The sequence below is a fragment of the Glandiceps talaboti genome, chromosome 2 (assembly GCF_964340395.1).
Source record: "Glandiceps talaboti chromosome 2, keGlaTala1.1, whole genome shotgun sequence".
Taxonomy (NCBI): Eukaryota; Metazoa; Hemichordata; class Enteropneusta; family Spengelidae; genus Glandiceps; species Glandiceps talaboti.
The window spans coordinates 18703981-18726034 of NC_135550.1; the positions used below are offsets into that span (position 1 = coordinate 18703981).

The following is a 22054-nucleotide window of genomic DNA, read 5'->3' on the forward strand; positions in this document are numbered from 1 at the left end:
CGAGAGAGAGAGAGAGAGAGAGAGAGAGAGAGAGAGAGAGAGAGAGAGAGAGAGAGAGAGAGAGAGAGAGAGAGAGAGAGAGCGAGAGAGAGAGAGAGGAGCGAGAGAGACAGAGAGAGACAGAGAGAGAGAGACAGAAAGAGAGAGAGAGACAGAGAGAGAGAGGATCTAGTTATGTTTAAAGTTTAATCCAATATGGGTTCATGATAAAAATTTAGCAATGTTAAACTACACAATAGCAAAATAAACTGACACTTGCCAATAATAGTTTTATTTCATCTAGTACTCAAAAATAAACATAACTATAACAGTGTAAAGTCTGTGGCTGTTATTTTAGTCAATGGTTGCTATTTCATATTGAGGTCCGAGAATTCGAAATAGCAATGATTACAATTAAGGGTTGCAATCTGATTAAGTAACTTTATCAGTGTCATGAGTTTGATTATTTCTTACCAGTCAAAAACAAAACAAAAATTTCACTTTATGAGTCATGGATTTATGTCTTCCTTTTAGGAATGTTCAATTGAAGGCACGAACACTCATATGTTTATATGTCATACAACAAAAATACTCTATTTTTTAAGTTGTAGTTAATTGCCATGATTGTGGTTACCATTTTCATCCATCAAAGCTTATTTCCTTGAACACTCATAACTAGATTTCTTTTGACAAATGCCATTGGTGTTTGCTGTTGCTCCTGACATGGTCTTGGGCAGCTATTATATATAGTATACAGATAAGCATTTTCATAGATCCCTTTTGAACCTTTGGTCAGTTGTGTTAAAAATCTGACATTTCAAATCAAACATACACTACACAAACTTCTCAATCCTACAAATACTAGTTCAAAAGTCCTTTTTTTGTTTGTTCTAAACCTTATAACCACATATATTTCAAGTATTTCTTGAGGTCTTTTGACCCAATATATATATATTATCTATTATCTATGAGTGTGACATACAACTACAAACTTTACATACTAACATTTCTTGTGGCACTTTGAGTACTTTAAGCCAACCTTGACACCCTGAACTTGATTCTTTGATAACTGACATCTGGTATTAAAGGCCAGGGTTTCAATCACAGGTACTCTTTTTTTTTGTATTTCAGAATTATTTTTTTTCTTTATTGCCATTTGGACTCACAAAGGGGTACATTTCAAGCAAGAAAAGGCAGATTACAAGTTTTTGAATAATTCACATAAACCGGACCACTTTTTCACATGTGTTGTTAATTTCTTATTTTGTACAGCTATCCAGTACTAGCATTGATATATCTTCTTCAGAAATGGAAGAAAACAAAGCACGGCTCTTTTTTTTCTGCCATCTTATTTAAATATAATAAATGTGTCACGACACATCCCAGGTACTCTTTATCAATGTAATCTCATCAGTGACACCACAATAATGAAATAGGATTATTTTATTTCTTCAGTGGACCAACTCTTTCTGTAGTTCTTCAAAACAGCTGTTTTGTCACACCAAGATTTTTAATCCTAAATCCAAAATTTAAAGTGGCACAAGCTGAGTTTATAAAAACTTTTACTCGAATGAAAATACTTAATGTATAGAACTTTGATTAAACTACCATATTCTAGTATAACGTTAATGTCTATGCATGCCTTCTATCTATGACATTACAATTGTATGGATTCCTCAACATTTTTTTTATACATATAAAAAAATTCTGTTTATAAGTTACTAAGTATATCTTAATACCAGGTTTGAGTTCAGTTAGTTGCAAGTGATGGTTAAGTATACGCTTCCGAAAGTAGAATTGAAAGTAGAAAGCAGCGACTTTTTAAATATGCAGCATAAATCTTGCCTGGTTATTAAAAGCATAAAATATTCACAATATTTCATTTGATACTTAACTCATACAATATCAAAGTTGATCACAACATGTTTGAAATATTGTAACCTACATTTTAATCTAAAGCCGAACTGGACCTTTCAGGTCACTATTTGGGTAATACCATATTGTCTGTGAAATATTTTATTTATTTGTTTTGAGGTGGAGTAAGAAGGGATGAGGATAGGATAAAATAATTTCACTGTAAGTTGCACATTACGTATAGGGCTGGTGTTACATCTTGTCACTGTTTGTTACTTATCCCTGCATCCAGCAGCATACAGACAGCACATTTCTGCCTCTAAGACCCACTGCTGGAACCAAGCTGAAAGCGGGCATATCTTCACTCACTTCCTCCAAACATTCCTCAAAAGCTAGAAATAGTAAAAACACAATCACATTTTCCTTAAATTAAAATTTTTAAAGAAAAATGATGTTAGATGCTGGAAATTATCGAAACTTGTGCCGAAGTAATTTAATTATCAAAAAAGAAACTTACAGAAAAAGTTGGAGGAAAACTGATATTTAGAATTCAACAATCATGAATTACACATTAAATGTAAAATGTTGTGTCATGTACTCAATACTAGTTTCCAACTGTCACAATTTGCCTAAAATAGTATTTTTTTTCTTGTACCTTTTTTCTACTCTTTTGATTTGGATCAAAGTAATACATGATACAACGATTGTAAACTGTATATAACAAATACACAAAGGAATCTGCTATTCATACGTATCTAAATCAAGCTATTTCCTGAATTAAAAAGTTGTATAACAACACCCAGACTGTAAATGGAAAAGGGAAAACAGCTTTGAAACTAAATGTTTCATTCTCTTAAAGCCAGGATCCTGGACAATCACTGAAGAACTCAAAGCACAAAGGGGCTAATTCTCAGTCAGGAAATAAACTTCATTCCAGCACTTCCACTTTCAAATACATCTAATAGACAAAAATAATCAATAGTTAACACTCACTGCTGTAAAGCTCTCCATGCTTGAATACATCGCTGTGGTAGAAAATCCTGAGTACCATCATCTGTTTCCATGGCAACCCTTCTTTTCGTACGACATCTAAAAGTTTCTTAGTCATCTCCTGGAGATTAAGGTCTTCACCATCCCTAGTTACCTCTGGATAGGAGATACCATTTGACAAAATTAGTGTAATTCCAAGACATTGCAAAAATAATTCCGATTTTAAAATTTACAGTGAATTTGGAGAATATATTTGATTCTAGTAAATACACTGACCTACTGATACTTGCATTGCCCCAAGAGAATCATCCAGACTGTAACATGTCTCACAAGTAAGTGTATAATTACTCCAGTCTGTAGGCCTCCGTTGGGAATCTACAAGAAATCACAAATAATTATGACTGATTTCTACAACAGCAAGCTGAATAATCCTCGGATATCAATGGGGTAACTCTTTATTTTCATTTATGTGTTTCATCACACTTCCCCTTTGAGGACTGAAATATCTGTGGTGTTTAATACTATTACACATGGACTGGTCATCATTATACTCCCCTCCTTCATTTGTAAAAGGCTTTGGGTCACACTTCAAAACATTTTGTAAAATGGTTGTACTTCAAAATGTCAGATGATTTCACCACTGTGACTACTATTAATAACATTTGCATCTCATTGATGCCTATAAATGTCATACATGTGTTGTCAATTATTATGGTAAATCTTATACAACCCATAACACCAAAGTAAAGTGTTTTCTGTATGTACCACAATCATTTATAGCATCCATATCAAGTACAACCCATAACACCAAAGTAAAGCATTTTCTGTATGTACCACAATCGTTCATAGCATCCATATCAAGTACAACCCATAACACCAAAGTAAAGTGTTTTCTGTATGTACCACAATCGTTCATAGCATCCATATCAAGTGTAACCCATAACACCAAAGTAAAGTGTTTTCTGTATGTACCACAATCATTTATAGCATCTATATCAAGTGTAATAGTATACTGTTTCATTTACTAATAGACCACATTAGAAAGGCCACATGCTAGGTTTGAAAATAAACCAATTGAAACAGTATACTTTAACACTTGATATGGATGCTGAGAACTAGTGGAGCATAAAGAGAAAGTGTTTTACTTCAGTGTTACTCATTGTACATGCTATCAAACCATTGACACATTGTACAGCAATTTACATAACAACACATTATTATCCAGTCAATACTCTCCAGACCCTGGAATGAACCTAGTTCTATAGGTCCAGGTCTATGTTTGGCAGTACAAGCTGTAAACTAACAGTTAACTCATAATCCCCTGCTCGACTGTAAAAATAGCATCCTGGTGGCTGAATGACAAGTTATTCACAGATGTATATACATCAAGTGTTGGCTTTGTTTGAATAACCAGCTGCATGCTGTCATTAATATCACAGTGTGTTTTGATGAGTAATAAAACAATCACTCTCATATCTATATTAGCTGCTGTCACATTTGAAAAAGACTTTACATGTATTATGTCATTTATTAGCCTTTTTATATAGATACTAAATCTCAGCTTACTATTACGATATCCTTTGTAATATGGAATGAACGCATTTCAAGGCAATACATTTTAATATTATACCTACGTACATATTCTATAATTGTGTAATAACTTTCAACATCATACCCAGATACACATACACATTCTACAACTGGTTAATAACTTTTAATATCATACCTATAGGTACACAGATTAATTTGCATAACTGGGCAATAATTTTCAATATCATACCTATAGGTACACAAATTAATTTGCATAACTGGGCAATAATTTTCAATATCATACCTAAGTAGAGATGGCATAACTGAGCAACATTTTTTTTTTTGCAAATTACATTTTTTCATACAGTGAACACTAATTCAATTTGAATCAATTCTTTTAGTACCGCCAACTCACACTATCAGAGAGTGTGGTGTATGGTATTACAATTCACAAATAATACAAAACTGTATTGTATGAACAATTTACAAAAATTGTTTAACTTGTACATGGAATGACTGGAGGGTATAGCATGTAGCAGTGTTTCTTAAAAATATTGCCATATCTAAATAATTATATTCCAATATTAGTTTTAATATTTTTTCTTTCTCTGCAATAGAAAAAATACAATTATTTAAATTGCAACTCTTAAATAAAATGGTTCTATCAGATCTATGCACATCACATGAAAATAATAAATGAAATTCATCATCTATTTCATTACTATTACAACTGCTACAAATTCTTTCATTTAAAGGTAATCTTGGTTTTACTTTTTCTTCCTATTTCAATACCTACAATACGGTCGCTTGGTGAACACTAGCTCCAGAGGTGGGTATTCACATAGATATGGTTTATACATATGTACTGTGGTTTTGAACCCCTCCTTTCTTTGTTTGACTCATGTAGACTTTGTACACTTTTTAAGCAGTATGGAGAGGTTCAGGGTTTGATCCCCTCTTTGAATGCATATAAAACTTTTTGATTCCATATTATGGATAGGGCAGTTTCAAAGATTTTCAAAATTTTTTCAAGATGTTTGACTTCTATTGTCTGGCTGAATGTAGACATTTCAACCTCCAGTTTCTGGCTGAAATATAGACTATTGACCCCTATTTTAAAATTTTTTGTAGCATTTGTGCACCCCCTCCCTCCGACCGACCACACAAGCTACGTCATCATCTCAGTCAATATATACTTTTTTTCTTTAATATGTTCATTAAATCACACACTTTCCATATTACTAGAATAAAATCTGATTTAGACATTCAACTTACATTTCCAGGTTGGTTTGTTTGAATGAGCAATGACGTGCCATTCTATCAATGCCTTCTTTGGTAAACTTGGTACAACTATATATGTGATCACACCACTGGTGGCGCACTCTTCACCAGAGTAACCATCTCTCTGTAATGTAAAAAAAAAAATTAAATTAATACCATCAAATAAATAAACAACTGTCAATCAAAATAATGACAGACGGTGATTTACGTTAGCTCTACGCTTAACTGAAAATATAGTTGGTAGTAAAACTGACCAAAATGGGTTAAAAGATGAACATGCTTATTAAAAATTCAAATCCTATGGTATCAATTGAATCAATGATTTATAACATACAGTGTGTGTGGGATTGAAAAGGGAATTACAGAGAAGCTGAGACTGTCTCTCATAAATGAATAAAGATGTTTTAAAACCCAGCAAAAATAATGATTTACATTCCTACAATATCCAACTTTAAAAAAAAAGAAGAGAGAATATACTTATTTTGTTTTTTTGAAGATTGGAGCTGTGGCAGTTGGCATTTTATAATTTGAAATTATGTGTTTCATTTTGTTCTTCTTTTGGCATTTTAGTTATATCATCATTTATTTATAACTTCTTATCTTTTGCTTGATTCTTAGATCTTTACTTTACGACTGATATCTTCTACTCCACCATGTAATAAGTCAACTCTTGCTGTTTGTGCACCCACTGACATAAAGTGAACACATACTGTTCTGTTGGTGTACGATCTAATCATTTAAAAAGGTTGAGATTTATTTCTTTACTTTACTTTCACATACCATTTCTGTGCGTTCTAATGCATACATCCATTCTTTTTCCGCAACCGGTATAAAATTTTGATGTGTGACATAACAGACAACCTGCATTGCCGATGAAATGTCCAACTTTGGATTCATTGCCTCCAGAACTCTGCCCACGCTACGAACTGACAACCTAGCTTGGGGATGTATACCGCCCTCTATCAGCTCTAGATTTGCAGGACACATACCAATCTGGCCAGCCAAGAAATATGCATTGCCAATCTGAAACATGAAATGTTGTCATGTCAAATAGAAAATTTCACTGACAATGTGTTGAAAAACCTAATTTTGCTATATCAAAGTCCATTTCATTTATGGTGCAAACCCAATCATTGCTAGATCTTCCATATACTCTCTAGTACATATCCCTCCTTCCCATCAGCAACACACTGTATATATACATTCATGATTTACGATATAAGGTTTATATATATAGTCAGGCATATTGTCTAATTTACATGATACTTTGTAGGATACTAGTTTCAAATGTTGGTCAAGTTTTCTGAAAAAAAAATTGGACTATTGAAAAAATCACTGTGTCTAATATATATCTTTAAATTCATGATAGTAAGTAACACAATTCTTAAACTCTGATCTCTTACATCTGAACAGCAGCTACTCTTGCCCCCCTCCCCCTTCCATATTAAGACAGCTCGTTTTTAACAGATCATTCTTTAGGCTTTGTCTGGGTGTGTATGCATGATTAACAGAAGTTTTACAAAAAAACCATGAAATACTTGTTCTTATGTAGTACATTGAAAGTTGCAACTCATGTTGTTTCTCTTACCTGAGTAGCTTGGCTGTATGGACCTATGTTTGCTGGTGCCCAGTGAGACAGACTCTGGACATGCATTGTATTCCTTGCCATCACAATATCTATTGTGTTAGGGTCTGTAGCTCTGTGTGCCTGGTAGTCTATTTGTAGTTGAGTGTTGCCAGGCAACGCAGCTTGTACACAAACCCTGTAAAAGAAAATCATTGTGTCACAATGCAGTTGGATTAATATTGCATGGTAAATTCAACAACTGATAAAACTTGTCTACTAAGTATTGGAAGTGACTGCATATAATACATCAACATTCTTATTATGGAACAATCTTCCATGACACTCTAAATCTTAACTTCGCCAGGTTACCAGTTTTATACATACCTAGCAGGTGGATTGATAGTAAAATACTGGCGATACACCGAGTTGATCTCCACAAACTTTGCCATGTTTTTGACGTAAAGGTGAACAAGAAAGATGTGTGACATATCCATTCCATTGTTGTGTAATGTGCCTGTCAAAAGAAATATCAGATGATATTTACTGTAAGCGATCGATCAAAAGTATGGGAATGGATGATTACAGTGGTAGAAGGCTGATTTATGACTTTGTGTGAAGTACTCCTGCAAAGTTTGATTACAAAACTGAATCAATTTACAATCACAAATACATGTATGAGTATGGTACCCTTTGGGTATGGATTGATATTTTACCGGTAGTCAAAACTTTTTTGAATAATTATTAGTGGTCAACTGTCATAACAATGGAAGTGATGCTCCGTGACTAGTATTTTGGTAGTATTTATCAAGAATCATAGCTCACAGACTTGTCTTGGTGTTACAATGTCAAGAAGCTCTCTCTCCACAAAGTCAAGACATTTGCCCTTGGAAGCACAGAAATATGATCTGATTTGGACATTCCGACCAACAGCTGTGGATCTTCAGGCACTTGCAATAGACTAGCTATCCTCCCAATTAAAGTCACTTGGGGGCTACCAAGTACATTTATAGATTTACATAATATCCACTTAGATTTAACAGCTGTTGGAGATCATTGCAAATTCAAAACAGGTTACTGTATTTCCAAGGGCAAAAAAAACCCCCCTTGACTTGGTGTAGACAGCTTCTTGAGATAGTACACACCAAGACATGTCTCTGGGCTATAACAATTATTTGTTTCTTATCAAGTAAGAAATATCATATTTACCATCCGATATCACAAGGATAGTAAAATTTTATAGTCAACAATATCTGAAACAAAATGATATGGGTATGGGATGTATAATATTTATGATCGTAATTTTATTAAAATAATATAAAATGTACCTTTGAGTTGATCCATGGCGGTTGTTGTGAGAGTACTAAGATCAACCTCGTCTCCTGTAGCAGTGATTCCTGACACACATAGATAACCATTGTAATGTTTACATGTCAGCTCCCCAGACAAACCTGAATTTAAAGAGTGATTATTTGATATGTTATTAAAAAAACAACACAAAAGCCAAGCTTCCATAAATAAGATAATCATTGGATAGTTTTTTTTGAACCATCACAACTACAAATCATTGGCCACGGGAAACAATACTCCCTTTAGTAGAAACAGGGATATTTACACTGCCCAACTGGGTCACTATATTTCATGAAAAATTCTGACACACGTACGAGTCCACTTTTTCACCTGAAAAAAAACCTATTAAAAGATGGGGGTCGATAAATGTGTCTCTATTTCCCCTGCTTACAAAATGTTTCCAATCCTCAAGTGAAAGATAAATTTGAGTTAACAAAGTGATATAAATTGTACCAGTCAAAAACGTAGCATGGGATTAAAGGTTGGTGGACGTGTTCCTGGGTAATAACCTATAGAGCGCCCTCAACGGCATACATATAAACTGTAATATATATGTGTTACACTATATTACACCCAATCTGTCCATTTTATGAAATGGGTAGGTTAAATTGAACAGTTCATGAAGTGGGCAATCTTGCTACCCAAGTCATGAAATTGGTAAAGAAAAATTATTCAGTGCATGAAATGGCCAATTTCTATAACACATAAACAAAATGTGTTTTAACATAATGATAACATTGAAACATAACATTCAAATGTGGTGTGAGTGATATCAAGTGATATTGAGTCAAAGCAGTAAGTAACATATTGAGATTGACGTTAGACAAGTAACTATCTGGTGACATTATTGCAAACAAATTTTATCACTAAATATTCACAAAAATTAAAATTCCGGATCCACAGAAGGAATAATTAAGATTTGGAAATGAAAAAGATTCTTGAGTCAGCATTCATTCAATATTCATTTTATGCTGGTACCTGTCTTTTGTTGCCATGTGTTAGTTTTGATTGAAGGAGTCCATGCTATTGGTCCAGGTTGTAGTTCTTCCTGTGGTTCATTAGTCAGGATGAGTTCTTGATGTAATTGACGGCTTGTTTTCATTTGTAGCCCCTGTATTCGCTCCTGCATGCTGAGAATCACATCCTAACATGAAGATTCAACAACACAGGACATAGAGATCATTACAATGATGTACAAACACAAGGTTTGAAATTTGTACGTAAATCCTTCACATAACAATCTCTGCCCTATCACAGGTCCCCGTTTATACAGCTGGATTGGCTGAGACATAGTGGTGGTTCAACACTAAGCTTGCAATTGATTGAGCAATGACCCAAAATGAAACAACTGGCAGCAGGAAGGTTTAGACCACCAACATGTAGATTAAGGAATAATGACCATAATGACTTTACATAGTTCTATCTTATATACTATGCCATCTAAAATATGTATGGGACACTCCCCCCCAAAACAACAACAACAACAAAAAAGCAAATTATGGCAATAATACAAAACAAGTGATAAGAAAAGGTAACTGCTGTATTTTGATCAGGAAACACTGCATGGTCTCATAAGCCAGCCAACCCCCCCCCCCCCCCCCCCCCCCCCCAAAAAAAAAAAAAAAAAAAAAAAGAAAAAAAAAGAAAAAAAAAAGAAAAAAAAAAGTGTGTTTCCGATAACCTGGCTGACCCTAGGCTGAACCCTAAACATTTTTTACATGCAAAAAGGTAAAATTATGACAATTTACTTCTATTTCCCTGTATATTTTCTTACCAAAGTATCTTTGGTTACTTTTTAAAAAAATCACATTCCAGAGAGGAATGATGTCATTTCAGCCTATAACAGCACAGTCTGTATATTGTGTTTGTCTACTTCTGAATCACAAAATTGTCTTCATTTACTTCTTTTACACCTCATCAACTCAGTGTTACGGAAGTATTGTGACCAACAAGTATCTCATCAAAGTAATTAAAAAAACTGGAAATTAAAATAAAACCACAACTTACTTACCCTATTTTCTGAAGTCATGTTATCAGAAACACGCATATTTTTAAATTTTTGCCTAAACAGATGAAAATGAACTACATTAAAATATGCCACAAAGATGGATTTAGACTAATATTTGATAACTTACGACAGATTTCTCTTCCAATCCAACATTCGTCAGTTTCAGGTATGCAACTGGTGTGATGGGGTTATCAGAGTGAGTAACTTTCACAGTTTCATATCTGTAAACATGAATAAAAAATTCAGGAATAAAAAAGAGTGTTACTTCTAAGGTCAAAGGTCAAAGTTTACAATTCAACAGTGATTTATGGTTGGTATATATTGATGCTGCCTTTGAAAAATGCTCTGTTTCCAAACAAATGATTTTCAAAATGGTAATTTTTTAGGAAAAATCCTGCTTCATAATGACCTTGAAATTTCTTATTCAGACAGTGTAGTATTTTTCTTCTGAATCAAAAGACAAGAATATTATTGCACAGCATCATACTAATTAGGGTATTGTCTTAAAGTGGCCATATGGATGAGGATTTGGTATTTATTTTTGATTTTTCATTTATAAAACAATTTCATCATATCTTCCTATTTGAAAAATAAATCTGAAACAGCATAGACCAAGTCCTTGTATGCAACTCATTACATTGCAAAAAAGCTAAAAAGAAATGTAAAAAGTTGTGATTGCACAGTCATACATATTAATCTTTTTGCCATTTATTGAGTTACAAACAACAACTTGGCAAATGTTGTTTCATATTGATTTACTTAGGCTGCATGATGCAAATGTTTTATAAATTAAAAAGCCAAAATAGTACCAAATGTTCATCCATACGACCATTTTGTACAATTCATGAAATTGTGCATACCCTCATATGTGTATTCTTTTGCCATAAATAGATGTGTGTAACAAATTAAAAGTTTCGCATAAAACATTTTTATATCATTCAAACATACAAGTATTTTTTACAACATCCATTTGTTGTGATGATTATTTCTACATCTGTTTCTATACTTTTGCAATATCTGAAGTGACTTTATAGCAGTTTACTGATATTGTTCGTCTAGAACTTAGTAGAACTTTTTAGTTTAGATGCTATCCATGGCTATAGAGAGCTCGAGATTGTTAGTCTAGATGCTATCCAGGGCTATATAGAGATCTAGAGATTCTTAGTTTAGATGCTATCCATGGCTATATAGAGAGATCTAGAGAATCTTAGTTTAGATGCTATCCATGGCTATATAGAGATCTAGAGATTCTTAGTTTAGATGCTATCCATGGCTATATAGAGATCTAGAGATTCTTAGTTTAGATGCTATCCATGGCTATATAGAGAGATCTAGAGAATCTTAGTTTAGATGCTATCCATGGCTATATAGAGAGATCTAGAGATTCTTAGTTTAGATGCTATCCATGGCTATATAGAGAGATCTAGAGATTCTTAGTTTAGATGCTATCCATATGGCTATATAGAGATCTAGAGATTCTTAGTTTAGATGCTGTCCATGGCTATATAGAGATCTAGAGATTCTTAGTTTAGATGCTATCCATGGCTATATAGAGATCTAGAGATTCTTAGTTTAGATGCTATCCATGGCTATAGAGAGATCTAGAGATTCTTAGTTTAGATGCTGTCCATGGCTATATAGAGATCTAGAGATTCTTAGTTTAGATGCTATCCATGGCTATAGAGAGATCTAGAGATTCTTAGTTTAGATGCTGTCCATGGCTATAGAGAGATCTAGAGATTCTTAGTTTAGATGCTGTCCATGGCTATATAGAGATCTAGAGATTCTTAGTTTAGATGCTATCCATGGCTATATAGAGATCTAGAGATTCTTAGTTTAGATGCTGTCCATGGCTATATAGAGATCTAGAGATTCTTAGTTTAGATGCTATCCATGGCTATATAGAGATCTAGAGATTCTTAGTTTAGATGCTATCCATGGCTATAGAGAGATCTAGAGATTCTTAGTTTAGATGCTGTCCATGGCTATATAGAGATCTAGAGATTCTTAGTTTAGATGCCATCCATGGCTATAGAGAGATCTAGAGATTCTTAGTTTAGATGCTATCCATGGCTATAGAGAGATCTAGAGATTCTTAGTTTAGATGCTATCCATGGCTATAGAGAGATCTAGAGATTCTTAGTTTAGATGCTATCCATGGCTATAGAGAGATCTAGAGATTCTTAGTTTAGATGCTATCCATGGCTATATAGAGATCTAGAGATTCTTAGTTTAGATGCTATCCATGGCTATATAGAGATCTAGAGATTCTTAGTTTAGATGCTATCCATGGCTATAGAGAGATCTAGAGATTCTTAGTTTAGATGCTATCCATGGCTATATAGAGATCTAGAGATTCTTAGTTTAGATGCTATCCATGGCTATATAGAGATCTAGAGATTCTTAGTTTAGATGCTATCCATGGCTATAGAGAGATCTAGAGATTCTTAGTTTAGATGCTGTCCATGGCTATATAGAGATCTAGAGATTCTTAGTTTAGATGCTATCCATGGCTATATAGAGATCTAGAGATTCTTAGTTTAGATGCTATCCATGGCTATAGAGAGATCTAGAGATTCTTAGTTTAGATGCTATCCATGGCTATAGAGAGATCTAGAGATTCTTAGTTTAGATGCTATCCATGGCTATATAGAGATCTAGAGATTCTTAGTTTAGATGCTATCCATGGCTATATAGAGATCTAGAGATTCTTAGTTTAGATGCTGTCCATGGCTATAGAGAGATCTAGAGATTCTTAGTTTAGATGCTGTCCATGGCTATATAGAGATCTAGAGATTCTTAGTTTAGATGCTATCCATGGCTATATAGAGATCTAGAGATTCTTAGTTTAGATGCTATCCATGGCTATATATAGAGATCTAGAGATTCTTAGTTTAGATGCTATCCATGGCTATAGAGAGATCTAGAGATTCTTAGTTTAGATGCTGTCCATGGCTATATAGAGATCTAGAGATTCTTAGTTTAGATGCTATCCATGGCTATATAGAGATCTAGAGATTCTTAGTTTAGATGCTATCCATGGCTATATAGAGATCTAGAGATTCTTAGTTTAGATGCTATCCATGGCTATAGAGAGATCTAGTTCTTTGGCTGATAAGGTTTCATAAAGTGATCATATTACCAGTAGTTGAAACGTTACGATATGCAAATATGGATAGAGGTTGCACTTGTCAAATACATGAAATACGTATAGAGTTTCAATTCCTGTTTAGATCTCATAGAGGACAATGTCCCTCTAGAAGTGCACCAGTCCCCCAGCCTTGATATTTTTAAGAAGCGCATCAAGACTTATCTGTTTAGCAGAGCCTACTGACATCTCTATATACCCACACTTTTGTAAAGCGCCATTGAACATTACTGCGTAGTGGAGTTTGGCACTATATAAATCTCTTTGATTGATTGATTGAGTGACAAAGTGGGGTCATCTAAAGTGCATAACAAAATTGTGTATTTAATTTAGATTGTTTGATAAAAAAACATTACCATGTTAATCTATATGAGGAAATAGTATGAAGCAACATAATATCAAGCTTGTGTTTTGTAACTCAATCTGTTGTAAAGTGTTCGTTTTTTCATAGACAGTGGAGAGGAGATCTCCTCTCCACTGTCTATGGTTATTTTATGTACAATAACAAACATTTTACTCACTTTTTTTTTTTTTTAACTTTTCGCAAATATATCGATGTACAAATGCAGACTTGGGTGATGCTTTTCCACATTGATATTTCAAACATAGTACAGTATTGTTTTATAAATTAATAATCCAAAATAAATACCTATTTTTCATCCATATGGCCACTATAATTTTCCTAATTACATATATTTCATTGACAAAGCTTGTGCAAGTATATTTTCTCCATTCAGCCAGAAAATATTCACGACATATAACAGATGTGTCAATCATCAACTTGACAATTTTGTCAGAGTATTTTCCACGGATGACGAAAGAAAATTATTGGGGAATAACATCTCTATTTCTTTTTGGTACTTTTAGTATTATATACACTACTTATTAGAGGTATGTAAAGGGTACCTAAAACGTTAAACTGAGACCATGAACTAAGAGTCTCAGTTTGCAAAAAATATCCATCTGAGACCAGTCTAAGTTTGCAAAAAATGGTCATCTGAGACATGAATATTTAATATATGCAAATTTGTAATATTTTCACATTGTCACCTTCTTTGGCCCCAATACCTTTAAATGCTTCATTTTAAAATACACTATAAATACGTACTGCAGGCCATACAGCAGAATGAATGGCAATGACCAGGACCTGGTGAAATCATTTGATATCTTGGTATGACCTTTGGATGTAGACTAAAAACATACAAGCTCACATTAGAGAGACAGCTGATCACTAAGTATTTGTAATGGATTGCAATGATATCAAATGACCTCAGACTGTCTGGAAATCAGATGGGCTTGCACCCAGATTGTGAACTTGAAACTGTGATGTCAGTAATGTGATATGATGATTTCAGAGAGACTTAGCCTTCAAGTGCAGGGATTAGTAACCATCATCAGAATCAATATAGCAACACATTAAAATTGTAACTACAAATTGAAAAAGTTCTGTGCAATTACTAAAGATAGTGAAAACAAGTTATGAACTGAAATTAAACACAGGAGTGTACAATATTAAGATTACTTGAAAGCACTGGAGTGACACATTTCCATGGCAACAAAGAACAACAACAACAAACAAACTTGCATAATATAACAAAGTGTGTTGTTTGTAAAGTGAGCGAAATTTGATATCTGCATGAAATTGAAAGGGTTTTTATAATTTATTAAGATTGAAAATGTCTGATAAATTGTGTTATAGTGATTCATTATGTAGTGACTTGCCAGACATTTGATGTCAATACAACTATGGCTATTTTCATTTCTTTCTTTCATCTTTTAGTAGTGCAGGATGAAAAAATTTGCATATTAGGATTAGGATAATTAATGCTACCATACTATCTTGTGGAATTTTCATGTCAATTTTGTTTCTTGCTCGTATTTTTCAAGACCGAACAGAGGAAAATATTGGGACTATAATCTAAATTAATGTTTGTGGTATTTTATATTTGAAGGAACTGATAAATTGAATTGAACTGCATTGAATTGAATTAAACGGTACCCGTTATTCACCCATATTGAAAATTGAAAATTCTCAGTACCTACAAGAGCTTTTCCCCCTAATGCTAGAGGGTCAAAAACTGGACAAGAAGGTTGATTTACTCTTGGTACCTGCAATAGCTTTTTCCCTCATGCTAGAGGGTCAAAATAGAACAGAAGGTTGATTCATTCTCGGTACCTGCACTAGCTTTTCCCTTTATGCCAGGGGGTCAAAATAGAACAAGAAGGTTTACTTATTCTCATGCACACTTAGATTAATGCAAGTGAAGCACATGGAGAGCAAGTTATGGTGTCGACCAGAAAAACCAATGTTTCCTTATTTTAATGATGCACCTGCGCAGTAATAGTCTATTTCCGGTACCGAGAATTACTGTAGGGTGAGAGCCTAGAAAATACTAGCATATTAACTATTCTAGTCTAGCCACTCAAAATTTACAATACTAAATAACATGAAACCTGACAGATGGCCAATACTATTTTTACATCTAGAGGTATACATGGAGAGTTCTACTGAATTTCCCTCTGGGATTGTGACAATGTCTTATATACGAAAAAAATACCAGTCTTGAAATGTTGTGGTAGTTTGATAATTATTAATTGTAATTATTGGTCAGAAGGTCATCAACTTTAAGGTTACCAAGGTTACATGCAAATTTTGAATTCAAACCTGAATATTTGATGAACATGAATATTTTGCAATACTTGTTTGTCTACTACTGTACTTCTTATTTGGTACTTACAAAATAGTCAAGAAATGTTCACTACAATTGATAATACATTGTATAGCGTATTTCATACTGAATCTTTAAATAATGTCGAAAGCAAGGTAGAAATTTAGACTTTTAAATGAAGTTCAATTTACAATGGAAGGAATTTGTGACCTTGGCAGAGACAAAGAAAGAGACAAGCTTTCCCATATTCTATATGAACCATTACCAGCAGAGAGATAGTGAGAAATATTGAAAGCATGCATACAAACTCAGAACAATGAATATTGCTAATTATAACAGTTATTTTATTAAAAAGCTATTGGGAATTCAGGGTTAGATTAACATATCCCATTTTGTGTGCAGGTTTTTTTTTGGTTGAAACTTTTTTACTATTAGGTATAATTACATGTACTTAATACGCAACAATCGACACAGTACACACCCAGCATGGTATTGAATCACATGTGGGTAAATCATATGCAGCAGTACACATACAGGGGTAGGTAACAAATATTAGTCTAGAGCACGATCGATATAGTAACAAGTACAAAAATAAAAGTTGCGGGAAAATTCTACATAGTACCTGGTACAAGTCGTTTAGTTACGAGAAAAGTCTATATTGCGACGAACACAAAGTCCTGATTTTCCCAGCGTCCATTGCGTATTCAACATGGCGGCAAGTAACATCGACAATCCTGATGGTAAGAATCAGTCGATTTCTACTACTAAAAATCGAAAATACGTATTCCTGTAGCGTGCGTTCTGGGAAGAATTGGTTGGAGGAACATCAGGGAAAATTTCATTGATCGATTCCATCGTTTGTGGGAGGAGTTAGCGAAAAACTTTTTCTACCGACAGATGTCCTATTCTAAACACACGTCCCTATATGAATGCATGTACAATATTAACAGTAGTACTATATTTTATGTAGACGGAATAACAAACCCATATGTTGCCTGCAAATTCTATGTAAAATGTAAAGCATACAATATTTACAGCCAGCCAGCTAACGAACCCCACAGTACGCTGGTAGAAGATCAGTGGTTCAATATACGTATGTACATGCATTCGTATAGGGACGTGTGTTTTAGAATAGGACGTCCGTCGGTAGAAAAAGTTTTTCGCTAACTCCTCCCACAAACGGTGGAATCGATCAATGAAATTTTCCCTGTTGTTCCTCCAACCAATTCTTCCCAGAACGCACGCTATAGGAATACGTATTTTCGATTTTTAGTAGTAGAAATCGACTGATTCTTACCATCAGGATTGTCGATGTTACTTGCCGCCATGTTGAATACGCAATGGACGCTGCGAAAATCAGGACTTTGTGTTCGTCGCAATATAGACTTTTCTCGTAACTAAACGACTTGTACCAGGTACTATGTAGAATTTTCCCGCAACTTTTATATTTGTACTTGTCACTATATCGATCGTGCTCTAGACTAATATTTGTTACCTACCCCTGACATAGTATGGTGCAATATTATAGCCAATCAGATTAATTTTGCTTTTTTACATCTGAACTAGAGAACAAGGAAAGCTAGTTAGGATAGCATATCTGGCTTATTGACAATGACCCTCACCAAAACTGTGTGTTGAGCCAGTATGTGAAGTCAGAGAACCAAGTCTTTGGGATAATTCGCCAGAGCTGAGTCTGCCACTAAAATCTGATGAAAGTCTATAGTATAACTATAAGAATATGAAAGAGACAAACAACAAAACATTTACTGATACTTACACTACAAGTTTCTTCTTAAACAGTGGACAGTCCAATGTAAACGTTTCATATTCACCACCCTCACCACATACATTCAATCCATACTTGAGTTTCTGTAACCAGAAAGAATACCAACAACACTGACTGTATATCTATGAAGGCATAATGTACTAATCATATGCTAAACTGTACAACCTGAATGAGCTGTAAGGTACTTACCATTGCACACATGTGTGGGTAAATGTCTTCAATGGTCTTACCAAGGTGTTTGGATGGGTCCAGTCCTACAGAAACACAAAATGGATACATTAATATTACTATCCCATTATTAAGAGGTGTCCAATTACTTTGTACATTTGAACATACTCCCAGTCACAATAGAAGCATTTATAACAGTTATATTTATGCCATGGCAGTGTTAAATGTGCATGCATTTATGTGATAACATGTTATCTTTATCCATTGACAGACCTTTTAAGTTCAAGGCAGTATATAACTTCCATTTAGTATAAAATGGGTCAATTTGCTTTCAATTGTTAGTGCATAATTGTTCACAAAAACAATGGGTCACTTTGCTTTCAATTGTAAGTGCATAATTGTTCACAAAAACAATGGGTCCACTTTGCTTTCAATTGTTAGTGCATAGTTGTTCACGAAAAACGAAAAAACAAACCCCTGAGGACAAACTTGTTTGCATGAATTGACCTCAATTCTGTGTACATTAAGGAAGGCCATTGCATGATTCATGAAGTAAAACACATGTTTTGGAGCAATTTCATAATAAACACATTGTGATTATTATATTTGTATAACTGTCATCTTCACAACTTAGAGTTTGTACAAACATACTTCTAGACAAATAAAGTCACCTTGGCTACATACAATACACACAGGATATCCCATGCATGTTAACACTATCAATATGTCCCTGCCATATTTGGTGACAGTCTGTAAGTTTGCACCTTTCACTATTACCTCCCATCATTTTTACTCATAGAGTCAATGTTTTTTTTAGAAAATGTATTTAAAATTTTCATTGATGTCTTGTAGCATCATTCTGCATTCAGGGGAAAATGAAATGTCATGATACCGTTTTACACTGCTCCCTGTAGAGTAGTGGTTAGTGTGCACTGATAGATTATATTTATATCAGTTAGTAGCTCATGGCCATGTAGAGTCAAAGGATTTTTCTGTGACTGACCCAAACCCAGGGTGAGATTTATATAAACTTGATGGGAAGGCTGACGTATCACTCAGTCGTCTCACTCACAATACAAGTGTAAATTTGGGGCCCTAGAGTAATGACTCGAAATCAACAATCAAGGAATCGATTTAACAAACATGGAGCCTGCAGGTGCTATGCATTGCCCACTCTGCATTGCCAGGCCTGGGTGACTCCGGGATAGCCTGTGTACTGACTCAGAGATAGCCTTGACAGTTCTAGCAATGTGATATGGGGTGTGTAACATAATAGCCCTATCACATGGTCCACAACATGACTGGATTTTAGTAGAAATGTGTGATTGTGTACATGTCTGAAGGCCTCTCATGCATAAAATGAAAATCACTGAGAGAAAATTCCCCCCCCCAAAAAAAAAAAAAAAAAAAAAAAAAAAATTGATGAAAGGTTCTGAGTTGAAGAAGACTTTCAACATATTAATACACTAAACTAACGATAAGCTAAAACAGACGCCGCAAACAAAACTATGAATATATACTGTATAATTACATGCTAAAGTAAAGTCCATTCCATTTCAACACATGGTATTGAAAATATGTGGTTCACCATAGATAAATTTGTCATGTCTTGCCTGCCACCCATAGAGAAAGTAATTTGTTAGAAAGTTGTAACCTTCACTGATAGACAAAACACAGACTTATATAGCTTTCACTTTCATTTAATAGTTATCACATGCTGGTTGCCAAATTTGTCTGCATATTGAAATCCAAGCAGTTATTTTATAAAGAAGGTATTCCTTTTAGTATGTTGATCTGTCAAAGTTTCAAAGTTTGAAATTTTACAAAAACTCATAAATAATATGCATATCAATGATTGTATATTAATTGTTTCATCAACATGCCCTTCACCTATGTTTTTTTTAGGCTTTTATGTTTGCATATTAACAATCGGGTCGTGTTGTCTTTACTAATTCTGCATCTGGACACATCTAAAAACATTCTCGTTAATTTTCAGAAGGATCTGTCGTTAAATTACAATAATCAATTATTTGAAATAATACTCATAGTAATAAAAATGTTCAAACTTTGGAATGAAATAAGAATTTGAAAATCGTTGGCTGAGCTCAAACAGTTTAAATTACACATTCTTAGTAACAGTATTATAATTTCATGCACTGCATGACATCTCACCAACAATTCATGTCCTGCATTGTTTACTTTCTGAAAAACTGATACATGATATCCACATGAAGGCTGCAGATCATACATGTCTAGAGTAATGGCACCCTGTCAAGGTCTAGCCAGTCAACAATAAACTGAACATCTTGATTGTCTTTCTTGTTCATATGTTAAATAATTTTAAAAATATTTTGAGTTTGAAATAAAATTTGTTTTAGTTTTTGCAAGCTGTTGCAATCTGACCAATTTTCATCAATATTATTGTTTATCATAATCCGTTCACAATATTATCAAAGTCCCCTTTACAATATTGTTATAATGGTAACATCAATGTAGATTTATCAGAGAGGGGGGTTTAATTATGCCACTGTTAAATTTGGCTCAGTTTTAAAAGTTGAATAATACAGTTGTATATGCACAATGCTAATTATGTACATTACTGATGAGTTCTGCTTTGATTGTACCTTATAATATTTCAATCTAAATTGGAAAATAGAATCTGGTGATTTTGTACATACTTGTCTGAACATGTACAGTGGTTTACATGTATATGGTATGATTAATACTCTTTACTTCGGTCTGTGTGAAAATGGCACAATGTACTATATATATGGTTGGGGACACTACCAGTGCCACAATAATGCCTCAAGCTCAGCATAGATTATGTAATGAATGGACCACTCAATGAAGAATAACCTGCAGAAAGGCTTTCATCCAGGTTTACTTTAAAAACAGCAGAGGATATGAACCTATTGAAATCTTTTATCCCAAATTGAATGTAATGGCCTGTGATAAGAAAGGTAGTCTAGAAGCTATCCATGGGCTTGATTTTCTCTCCATGCTAGTCAAATGTGAATATAATCTACCAAAAATCTAGCTAGTAAAATTTCCTACTGGGTAAAGGGTGAATAGTGCATGTCATTAGTAATCTATCACACACTGATAGGTAGTGTAGTGTAGTATAGTATTATAATATAATGCAGTGTAATGCAGTGTAGTATAATGTAGTGTGATGTGGTGTAGTGTAATGTAGTGTAGTGTAGTGCAGTGTGGTGTACATGTAGCTCAGTGTAATGCAGTGTAGTATAATGTAGTGTGATGTGGTGCAGTGTAATGTAGTGTAGTGCAGTGTGGTGTAATGCAGTGTAGTGCAGTGTGGTGTAATGCAGTGTAGTATAATGTAGTGTGATGTGGTGCAGTGTAATGAAGTGTAGTGTAGTGCAGTGTGGTGTACATGTAGCTCAGTGTAATGCAGCGTAGTATAATGTAGTGTGATGTAGTGTAGTGTAATGTAGTGTAGTGTAGTGTAGTGCAGTGTGGTGTACATGTAGCTCAGTGTAATGTAGTGTAGTATAATGTAGTGTGATGTAGTGTAGTGTAATGTAGTGTAGTGTAGTGCAGTGTACATGTAGCTCAGTGTAATGCAGCGTAGTGTAATGTAGTGTGATGTAGTGTAGTGTAATGTAGTGTAGTGTAGTGTAGTGCAGTGTGGTGTACATGTAGCTCAGTGTAATGTAGTGTAGTATAATGTAGTGTAATGTGGTGTAGTGCAGTGTGGTGTACATGT

General features: G+C 34.1%; 1 protein-coding gene across 1 annotated transcript in view; it reads right to left on the reverse strand.

The window, feature by feature from the left end:
* Nucleotides 1-264: 264 nt before the first annotated feature.
* Nucleotides 265-22054, reverse strand: part of LOC144451142 (uncharacterized) — a 31305-nt gene continuing 9515 nt past the window's right edge. The window contains exons 6-17 of the mRNA XM_078141925.1: nucleotides 18349-18413; nucleotides 18151-18242; nucleotides 10684-10777; nucleotides 9527-9692; nucleotides 8527-8649; nucleotides 7586-7715; nucleotides 7223-7397; nucleotides 6415-6657; nucleotides 5629-5758; nucleotides 3100-3198; nucleotides 2827-2979; nucleotides 265-2225 (exon numbers count right to left, since the gene is read on the reverse strand). Of these exons, the coding sequence (XP_077998051.1) occupies nucleotides 2110-2225; nucleotides 2827-2979; nucleotides 3100-3198; nucleotides 5629-5758; nucleotides 6415-6657; nucleotides 7223-7397; nucleotides 7586-7715; nucleotides 8527-8649; nucleotides 9527-9692; nucleotides 10684-10777; nucleotides 18151-18242; nucleotides 18349-18413 (1586 nt within the window). The 3' untranslated portion in view covers nucleotides 265-2109. The remainder of the gene's footprint in view (nucleotides 2226-2826; nucleotides 2980-3099; nucleotides 3199-5628; nucleotides 5759-6414; nucleotides 6658-7222; nucleotides 7398-7585; nucleotides 7716-8526; nucleotides 8650-9526; nucleotides 9693-10683; nucleotides 10778-18150; nucleotides 18243-18348; nucleotides 18414-22054) is intronic.